Source organism: Crocuta crocuta, unplaced genomic scaffold (genome assembly GCF_008692635.1).
Source record: "Crocuta crocuta isolate KB4526 unplaced genomic scaffold, BGI_CrCroc_1.0 scaffold110, whole genome shotgun sequence".
Classification (NCBI taxonomy): Eukaryota; Metazoa; Chordata; class Mammalia; order Carnivora; family Hyaenidae; genus Crocuta; species Crocuta crocuta.
In genome coordinates this window covers 1,103,830-1,113,014 of record NW_027527386.1, presented here as the reverse complement: position 1 = coordinate 1,113,014, position 9,185 = coordinate 1,103,830, and the positions used below count along the sequence as shown (strand labels likewise).

Genomic DNA, 9,185 nt, shown 5'->3' with positions numbered 1-9,185 from the left:
CCCCCCCCCCCCGCCCCGTCCCCAGCGCCTCACCAAGCACACCAAGTTCGTGCGGGACATGATCCGAGAGGTGTGCGGCTTCGCCCCGTACGAGCGGCGAGCCATGGAGCTGCTCAAAGTCTCCAAGGACAAGCGCGCTCTCAAGTTCATCAAGAAAAGGGTAGGTGGACGGGCCCGGGCGGCTCAGTCGGTTAAAGTTCGGACTTAGGCTCAGGTCATGAACTCACGGTTCGTGGGTTCGAGCCCCGCTTAGGGCTCTGCGCCCAGTTCAGAGTCTGGAACCTGCTTTAGATTCTGTGTCTCCGTCTCTGCCCCTCTTCTTGCTTGCACTGTTCTCTCAAAAATAACAAACAAGGTAGGTTGTTGGGCGCTTGTGTGGCTCAGTCAGTTAAGGGTTGCCTCTTGGTTTTGGCTCGTCAGGGTCTCAAGGCTTCATGGGTTGGAGTCCCTTATCGGGCTCTGCGCTGGGAGCCGGGGACCTGCCAGGGAGGCCCCCGTCCCGCTGAAATGAATAAATGTCAGGGTTGCCCCGGTGACGCAGTCTACTAAGCATCCAGCTTTGGCTCAGGTCAGGACCTCATGGTTTGTGCACTTGAGCCCTACGTGCAGACAGCTCCCAGCCTGGTTGGAATTGTTTCTCTGCTCCTTACTTGTTTGTATTGTATCTAAATAATCCTCTTCCCCCCAATTAACAATAGCTTTAAAAGGAAAGGGATGGGTGGGCTGGCGGTGGCAGGGACGGGACTTGAGGCCCAGGCTGATGGCGCTCTTCTCGCGGCAGGTGGGGACGCACATCCGCGCCAAGAGGAAGAGAGAGGAGCTGAGCAACGTGCTGGCAGCCATGCGCAAAGCGGCCGCCAAGAAGGACTGAGCCCTGCCGTCCCCTCTGTATGTAATAAAGCCTTTTTGGAACATGGGGGTCTTGTGTTGGCCTGGGGGACACAGGGGCGATCCTTCCTGAGGTGTGGCGGTGACGCAGTGCAGACGGACACACCAGGTGGTACTGGAAAGGGTTTTAATCATAATTAAATAGATCGCGTGTGCAGACTCCGTGATTAGGCCACAGTGGAGGGCGAGGCATCAGCCTCTCCCAAGTCTCCTGGTGGCTCAGGTGCCAGAGCATCCGGCCCGGACTGGGCCCTTTTGTGCCTGCGGCGCCCGGGGCCGTGTCACCGCTCCACCGCCAGGGCCTCGGCCGCCTCCTCCTCGGGGAAGGCGATGCCGAAGATCTCCCGGTAGTGCTCCACGAAGTGGACCTCCAGGCCCTCGGTGATGAANCCCCCCCCCCCCGCCCCGTCCCCAGCGCCTCACCAAGCACACCAAGTTCGTGCGGGACATGATCCGAGAGGTGTGCGGCTTCGCCCCGTACGAGCGGCGAGCCATGGAGCTGCTCAAAGTCTCCAAGGACAAGCGCGCTCTCAAGTTCATCAAGAAAAGGGTAGGTGGACGGGCCCGGGCGGCTCAGTCGGTTAAAGTTCGGACTTAGGCTCAGGTCATGAACTCACGGTTCGTGGGTTCGAGCCCCGCTTAGGGCTCTGCGCCCAGTTCAGAGTCTGGAACCTGCTTTAGATTCTGTGTCTCCGTCTCTGCCCCTCTTCTTGCTTGCACTGTTCTCTCAAAAATAACAAACAAGGTAGGTTGTTGGGCGCTTGTGTGGCTCAGTCAGTTAAGGGTTGCCTCTTGGTTTTGGCTCGTCAGGGTCTCAAGGCTTCATGGGTTGGAGTCCCTTATCGGGCTCTGCGCTGGGAGCCGGGGACCTGCCAGGGAGGCCCCCGTCCCGCTGAAATGAATAAATGTCAGGGTTGCCCCGGTGACGCAGTCTGCTAAGCATCCAGCTTTGGCTCAGGTCAGGACCTCATGGTTTGTGCACTTGAGCCCTACGTGCAGACAGCTCCCAGCCTGGTTGGAATTGTTTCTCTGCTCCTTGTTTGTTTGTATTGTATCTAAATAATCCTCTTCCCCCCCAATTAACAATAGCTTTAAAAGGAAAGGGATGGGTGGGCTGGCGGTGGCAGGGACGGGACTTGAGGCCCAGGCTGATGGCGCTCTTCTCGCGGCAGGTGGGGACGCACATCCGCGCCAAGAGGAAGAGAGAGGAGCTGAGCAACGTGCTGGCAGCCATGCGCAAAGCGGCCGCCAAGAAGGACTGAGCCCTGCCGTCCCCTCTGTATGTAATAAAGCCTTTTTGGAACATGGGGGTCTTGTGTTGGCCTGGGGGACACAGGGGCGATCCTTCCTGAGGTGTGGCGGTGACGCAGTGCAGACGGACACACCAGGTGGTACTGGAAAGGGTTTTAATCATAATTAAATAGATCGCGTGTGCAGACTCCGTGATTAGGCCACAGTGGAGGGCGAGGCATCAGCCTCTCCCAAGTCTCCTGGTGGCTCAGGTGCCAGAGCATCCGGCCCGGACTGGGCCCTTTTGTGCCTGCGGCGCCCGGGGCCGTGTCACCGCTCCACCGCCAGGGCCTCGGCCGCCTCCTCCTCGGGGAAGGCGATGCCGAAGATCTCCCGGTAGTGCTCCACGAAGTGGACCTCCAGGCCCTCGGTGATGAAGGCAGCCAGGTCGTAGAAGTCCTTCTTGTTCTCGGAAGGCAAGACGATGCATGTCACTCCGGCTCGCTTCGCCTGGGAGGGAGGGGACCGCAGGTCAGCCAGGCGGCCACCGCAGGCTGGGGGACAGCGGGTGCCCCAGGACAGCCAGGCTCCCGTGGCATAAGCTGCTTCTGTGACCAATGCCTGAGCCTCAGCTGGGACGCCCTGCCCTGGAGGCACGTGGGTAGGGTCAAAGGGGAACTGGGGGTGCCCAGCACCAAGGGTACAGTCAGGCAGACCGACCTCCCCCAAGGGGCCAGTGTCCTGCTGTCGCGGCATTCCTGGTTAGAGGGAAACAGATCTGCCTGTAATGCAGGGGGAGCCAAGACGGGGTGGCCCAGCAGGGGCCCGTTACCCTTGGCTGCAGTTCTGGCCCAGACTCCTCTAAGGGTGACTACCCCGCCAGGAGGGGGACACTCACCGCGATGGTCTTTTCCTTGATGCCGCCCACCGGCAGGATCTTGCCCGTGAGGGAGACCTCGCCGGTCATGGCCAGGTTCGGTCTGACAGGCCGGTCCATGGCCAGGGAGAGCAGGGCCGTGACGATGGTGCAGCCGGCACTCGGGCCATCCTTGGGGGTGGCGCCCTGGGGAGGGGTGGGGGGGAGATATGGGTGAGGGCTGGACATGGGGGGGCTCCCCCAGAGGCAGGAGCTAGGGCCTCACCTCGGGCACGTGCAGGTGGATGTGGGATGTCACCAGGTAGTCATTGGTGGGGTCCCGCTGCATCAGGAAGGCCCTGGCAAAGGTGTAGGCGATGCGAGCGCTCTCCTTCATCACGTCCCCCAGCTGGCCTGTCACCTCCAGGCTTCCGTCCTTGTCCCCCTTGCTGTCCTTGTCCCGTGGCCGCCGTGGGGAGGTCTCCACAAACAGCGTAGAGCCTCCTGGGGGGCCAGGCAGAGCCCGTGAACTCGGGGGGCCCTCGGATTCGAGGTGCAATCCCCCCTCCCCCAGTCCTTCCCTCAGGCCGGCGCAGCTCCTTTCCCTCCACGGTCCAGACACGTAGACCGTTCTCAGTTCAGAGCCTGTCGCGCACAGCCCTGCGGGCCGCTCAGTCCACAGAGCTCTGACCAGCCTCCCTGAGGGGTGGGGGTGGGGGTGGGGTCTCCCCTCGAAGCAAGTAAAGCTTGGCTACTGTCACCTGGCGGCCCCATTTTTTTCCTCCTCCGTCAGCCCCCGATCCCTGGGGACTCCCTTCAGGGCCAGTGTATCTGGGGGACTCAGCTGACCACACTAGGACCCGTGTGAGACGTTCCCCAGGGGTGTGCGGGGACCCCACCCCGGGCGGCTCACCCATGGCGGTCCAGGCCAGCCCCATGACCACGCCGGGGGGCGTCACGTCGTACATGCGCTCCACGGTGAACACGGGCTTCCCCACGAAGTCCTGCAGGTTCTCGGGCGTCACCTCCACGAGCTGGGCCTCGCCACTGACGATCTTGTAGGCCGACTTCCGCAACACCTGGGGCGGGCGAGGCAGCGGGGTGGGCGCGGCCCCCACCCCGCTGGCCTTGGATCTTTAAGGTCACAGTAAAGTACGTAAAAGGAACCTTTCAGCCGTTTTTAGGTTTACAGCTCCATGGCATTAAGTGCATTCACTGGGTCATGCAACCGTCTCCAGAACTTTCCATGTCCCCAGACTGAGACTTTCCCCGTGAAATAGTGACTCCCCTACCCCTGCCTCCCACCTGCTGTCTCTGTGGATGGGACTCCTCTGGGGACCCCGGTGAGTGGGGTCACGCAGGACGTGTGCCAGGGTTGGCCTCCAGCCCCCACGCGCCCCCACCCCCAGCTCACCTTCTCCACCTGCTTCTGCAGGTTGCGCACGCCGCTCTCCCGGCAGTACTGCTTGATGAGGAGGGTCAGCACGTCCGAGGACAGCTTGGCCTTGCTCTCATCCAGGCCACACAGGGCACGGGCCTGGGGCACCAGGTAGCGCTGGCAGGGAGGGGACCGCTGCCGTCAGGACCCCCGCGGCCTCTCCTGTGGCCCCCGCTTCCCACGGGGCGCTCCCAACACCCCAGGCTCTGTCTAAAGATGACGGAGGTCCCCAAGGTCTGCCTGCACAGAGCTCTTGGCCCCAGGGTGGGGGGGCTGCCCTGGGAGGCGACATCAGAGCTGAGCCCGGAGAGTAAGGAGCCAGCGAGGCAGGGAGTCTGGGCAGAGAGCGCGCAGGCACCCGCAAGCTGCCCGGTCTCCACCCGGATCCCGTTCCTGCCCTTCCCCCAATGTCCTTGGAGATGCCGCTCCCCCAGGAAGGCCTCCCTGATCCCTGGGCTCACCCCACCTACACACCCAGGACCCGTGGGTCAAGGAAAGCGGCCGCCACCCTGAGCAGACAGGAATGGGGAGATCACGGGCCTCCGATGTCACCCACAGCCCAGCCCAACCCGCCACACAGCGGTCCTGAGCACCAGCTGGAGGGACAGGAGGGGAGACACGACACAACCGCGCACCTAGAACATTTGCTGACACGCTGGCCTGAAGCCTCGGGGAGTCTGTGTTCCTCTCATTTTAAAGGTTTAAAAGCAGCCAGGAACTCCCTCAGCCAAGAGCTGCTCTTGCCCCCGTCCTGCCCGGGGAGGAGGGGGAGACTCGGGTCAGCCCCTGGGGGCTGAGAGGGGCTCGGGGAGAAACGTGCTCCGCCCTTTTCCGGAAAGGAAACATCAGAAACCAGACTCCAGCTGGCGGGAAGTCCGGCTCTCCGCTCGCTCCGCCGCCTCCAGGGCTGGGAGCTGGGCCGCCAGCCGCAGGGGACACCTGACAGCTGAGAGCTGCCTTGGCCTAGGGGACGCATCACGCACTCGCAGGACCTGACCCGAGCCGGCAGGAAGGTGGCGGCCTCGCGCCGGGGACAGAGGCGCCGCGGGACTCTGCTCTCAGAGCTGAGCGCTCAGCCCCAGACGCTGCACGGGCGCTCCGCGCCAAGAGCCCAGGACACCGTTCTCCCCAGTGTCATGGTCACAGGCTGTCTCTCCCTCTCGTCCTGGCGCCTGGGACAGCGGGACAGGACAGAGCTGGGGGCGCCCGGGAGGCTCAGTCGGTTCAGCGTCCGACTCCTGGTTTTGTCTCAGGTCCCGATCTCACGGTTTGTGAGTTCAAGCCCCACATCGAGCCCTGCGCTGCCAGTGTGGATGGAGCCTGCTTGGCATTCTCTCTCCCCTCTCTCTGCCCCTCCCCTGCTCACGCTTGTGTCCCTCTCAAAAGAAATTTTAAAAATTTTTTTAAAAAGAAGAAATCCATACTTGGGTCTCTGGCCCCAGATCTAACACAACAGCTTCCCAGACCCTGTTTTCTGAGTGACAGTGAGAAGGGACAGCTGGGGCCACAAGCCCCCTTCTGCCACCCCTCAGCTGTGCTGGTGGGGTGGCCCCTGGGGCCGGGTCGCTGAGGACCCAACCTTGGGGTTGGAGGGACGGGACTCCCAGCCTCACCCCTGGCCCCCAGGTGCTGTCAATCACCAGTGACCAGTGGTTTGCTCGACGACGCGCCCACAACGAAGCCTCCGTGAACATTCTGCACGAGGGAGGCGGGGTGAAGGCAGACTCGCTGGGTGGTGCTGGGAGGGTGGCGCACTGGGGGGACACAAGCCCCTGCCCGGCTGGGTAGATCCTCCTTGGCGGTTCCCCGGCTGTATCGTCTAGAATAACCCGGTGCCCAGGGCAGGTTCCCGGAGTCCTGGCAGCCGACCTTGTGCGTCCCCGCCCCCACCTGGCACCCAAAGCGGGCGGCCCTGGGGGACCCAGCCCTTCCTCTGCGGGTCTGCCCCGAACCCCAGGTGGGACAGGAATCTGACGGAGCTGGTGGAGCCCCTGACGGCGGGCAGGGGGTGGGTGTACGTGTGTGTACATCCGTCCGACCGTCCACCCTGGTGTCACAGCTGTGCCTCACAGGGTTCACAGTGGGCCCCGCCCTCACTCTCGGTGATAGGCCCCTGCCGCCACCGCCTCTCTGGGCAGGGCCACTGTGGGGTCCCCGCCCCCCTCTGGTTGGGTGGCAGGCACTGAGCGGGCGCTGCCCCCTCGGTCACGCCGGGCGGGGGTCCGGGCCTCACCTCTGCAATGGCGAGCTTCTCCTGCGCCACATAGCCAGACACGTTGATCATCTCCATCCGGTCCCTCAGAGGCTCTGGAATGGTCTCGGTCACGTTGGCCGTGCAGATGAACAGCACCTGCAGGAGACGGTGGGGAGGTGCTGCGGGCCGCCCCCCGCCTCCCCCACTGGGTCCCGGCCCCAGGCGGGACACGCACCTTGGACAAGTCCACGGGCACGTCCAGGTAGTGATCCAGAAAGTTGGCATTCTGCTCGGGGTCCAGCAACTCAAGCAGCGCCGACGAGGGGTCCCCTTGGTGGCCCCGGCCAATCTTGTCCACCTGAAGGGTGTGGGTGTGTGCGTGTGTGTGGTGTGGCATGGCTCCGACACCGTGTCCCACTCCCCATGTCTCCTGACCAGACGCCGCTGGGGGCAGGGGGCAGGGGGCGGGCACGCGCAGAGCAAGGGCAGAGGGCTCCTGGGGTCCCCGAGGCAGGGCGGAAGCTGCATCGTGAGGCCCGGCCGTAGCAGGATCACGTTGCGGGGGAGGGGGGGCCTCCCGAGGTGGCAGGGGCCGCAGGTGTGATCTTGGATAGACCCCACCCCGTCAGGACTGCCTGGAGCTCTGGCTCAGGAAGGCCGGAGGGACTGACTGCCCTCCGACGACCGCGGGGAAGGGCGCTGGGAACAGAAGCCGCGCCCACCTCGTCTATCAGGATCAACGGGTTCTCCGTCTTGGTCTTCTTCAGGCACTGGATGATCTNGGGGCCTCACCCGCCTGGGGCTGGTCGCGCCGGCACCCACAGGCCCAGTTCACAGGGTGCACTGGGACCTCGGCGATCTGCGTGCCCGCCTGGCCCACGCGGAGGTGGCAACAGGGACACGCACGCCGGGCAGCCGCAGCGTAGACGGGATACACGCAGGCACCCAGTCACCCCGACCGCCTGTGTCCCCAGCGATGGAAATGCCGGCGTCCCCCCAGCTCAGACTCAGGGCAGAAACACACAGAAAACCAGGTCTCGCTCAGGCCCATCCTCCCAGCCAGCACCTCCTATCCAGACGGTGAAACCCTGCCCACGTTGCCCACTGCACGGAACAGGAAAGGTTGGGAGCAGCTAAGTGCTGGCCGCCAACATCCTCCCACCCAGGTGCTCCCTGATGGCAGGCACGGCACGGCCTGCAGGCCTCGGGGCCGCTGCGCCCAGGGCCTGGCCCCGGCTGGCGCTTGCTGCGGCGCTTCTTGACCGTCTACTTGCTCTACTGCCCCAGCTTGGCTGCAGGTGTCTGGCGCCCACAGAGCATGAAAAAGACACGAGTCCTGTGCCTGGAAGGTTAAGGCCCAGCACGGCAGACGGACGTCACACCAGGCAGAGAGAGAAACCATGAGGTACTAGAAATTTTCCCCACGCCACCAAGACAAAGAGCAGGAACCTGGAAGGCCGTTTCACGGGGACATTGTATTAAGATGGGGATAAGGAACGCCTTGGGGAGATGCCCAGAGCAAATTAGTGAGGAGGCAAGCTGTGTGGGTATTTGAAGGAAAAAACTTCTCTGGGTAAAAGAACAGCCTGTGCAAAGGTCCTGGGGCAGAACCAGACCCAGGCCCAAAGTGCTAGAAGCTCATATGGCCAGAGTAGATTGAGTGAGGGGGAGAGAGGGAAGGGAACACACAGGGCAGTGCATCCTGGGCCGTCCAGGCCTGTGTGAATCAGGGCTTTTACCCCGAGGGAGGAGGGAGCCCCAGAGAGCCGTGGGCAGAGAAAATGTCACCGCTGTTACCCCAGTAGTGGCACTAAGTTCCCCATCCTCGTTCTGTTTGGAGACCCCACACGGACATCGACAGAGAACACCTGCCCACCCTCCTGGGCCCCTTTCCCTCAATGACTCAGCCCCAACGTCACAGCCCCGCACTTGTCTGAAAACTCAGCCAAGGCCCCTTCTTGACCTGGGTGTTTTCTTGTCCACATGCTTGGGCCTTCTGAGCCAGAGGCCAACGGGCCACAGGGCGTGCCCCTGCCTCCCCCACCCTGCTCAGACTCCAGTCCTGAGCCAACAGCCTGCACAGCCGCCCCGCTGCCCTCGGGGCAGGCCCCACGCCTCCCGGGCGCCCCTGCACCGCCCCTGCACCAGAGGCTCCCACCGAGCCCCCACCCGGCACCGTGAGGGCCTCACCCGCTCCCGGCCCCAACTCCCCAGGCTGTTACACTGTGTCCGCACACCTGTTACACTGTGTCCCCCAGAGAAACCACCCCCAGACCCACCCTCAGCAAGGGGTGGCATGGCGGGAGGCCCTGGGAGAACAGGACATCCCAATGCCCCGACTGATGGTGACACGCACACAGCCAGGCGGGATGGCACCCCGGACGCAGGCCCCACTGGGGCCTGACGAGGGGGCAAGGAACCGAGAGCGGTGCGGAAGCCTGCGGCGTGCTGCCCTGTCCTCACCCGGAGACCACCCCGCCCCTCACTCTAGGCCACAAACCCGGCCCTGGGCACGTGGCCCCGGAACTGTGGCCGCAGCCCCGGGGGTGGGAGGGGGTGTGCAGGGGTGTGTGGGGGTG

General features: G+C 63.8%; 3 protein-coding genes across 3 annotated transcripts in view; 2 read left to right on the top strand and 1 right to left on the bottom strand.

Annotated features, from left to right (window-relative positions):
- LOC144244411 (large ribosomal subunit protein eL36) overlaps positions 1–916 on the top strand; it is a 1,489-nt gene extending 573 nt beyond the window's left edge. The window contains exons 3-4 of the mRNA XM_077779737.1: positions 26–160; positions 782–916. Coding sequence (XP_077635863.1) covers positions 26–160; positions 782–871 — 225 coding nt within the window. The 3' untranslated portion in view covers positions 872–916. The remainder of the gene's footprint in view (positions 1–25; positions 161–781) is intronic.
- A 381-nt stretch (positions 917–1,297) lies between these two features.
- LOC144244168 (large ribosomal subunit protein eL36-like) lies at positions 1,298–2,195 on the top strand (the record flags this gene model as incomplete). Its single annotated transcript, XM_077779425.1, has 2 exons — positions 1,298–1,438; positions 2,061–2,195. Coding segments are annotated over 2 exons (231 nt in total), but the record flags the coding sequence as incomplete, so codon positions are not given.
- An 82-nt stretch (positions 2,196–2,277) lies between these two features.
- The window catches only part of LONP1 (lon peptidase 1, mitochondrial), a 23,242-nt gene continuing 16,334 nt past the window's right edge, over positions 2,278–9,185 (bottom strand). The window contains exons 11-18 of the mRNA XM_077779538.1: positions 7,329–7,385; positions 6,842–6,964; positions 6,646–6,762; positions 4,389–4,529; positions 3,888–4,053; positions 3,261–3,478; positions 3,017–3,181; positions 2,278–2,628 (exon numbers count right to left, since the gene is read on the bottom strand). Coding sequence (XP_077635664.1) covers positions 2,449–2,628; positions 3,017–3,181; positions 3,261–3,478; positions 3,888–4,053; positions 4,389–4,529; positions 6,646–6,762; positions 6,842–6,964; positions 7,329–7,385 — 1,167 coding nt within the window. The 3' untranslated portion in view covers positions 2,278–2,448. The remainder of the gene's footprint in view (positions 2,629–3,016; positions 3,182–3,260; positions 3,479–3,887; positions 4,054–4,388; positions 4,530–6,645; positions 6,763–6,841; positions 6,965–7,328; positions 7,386–9,185) is intronic.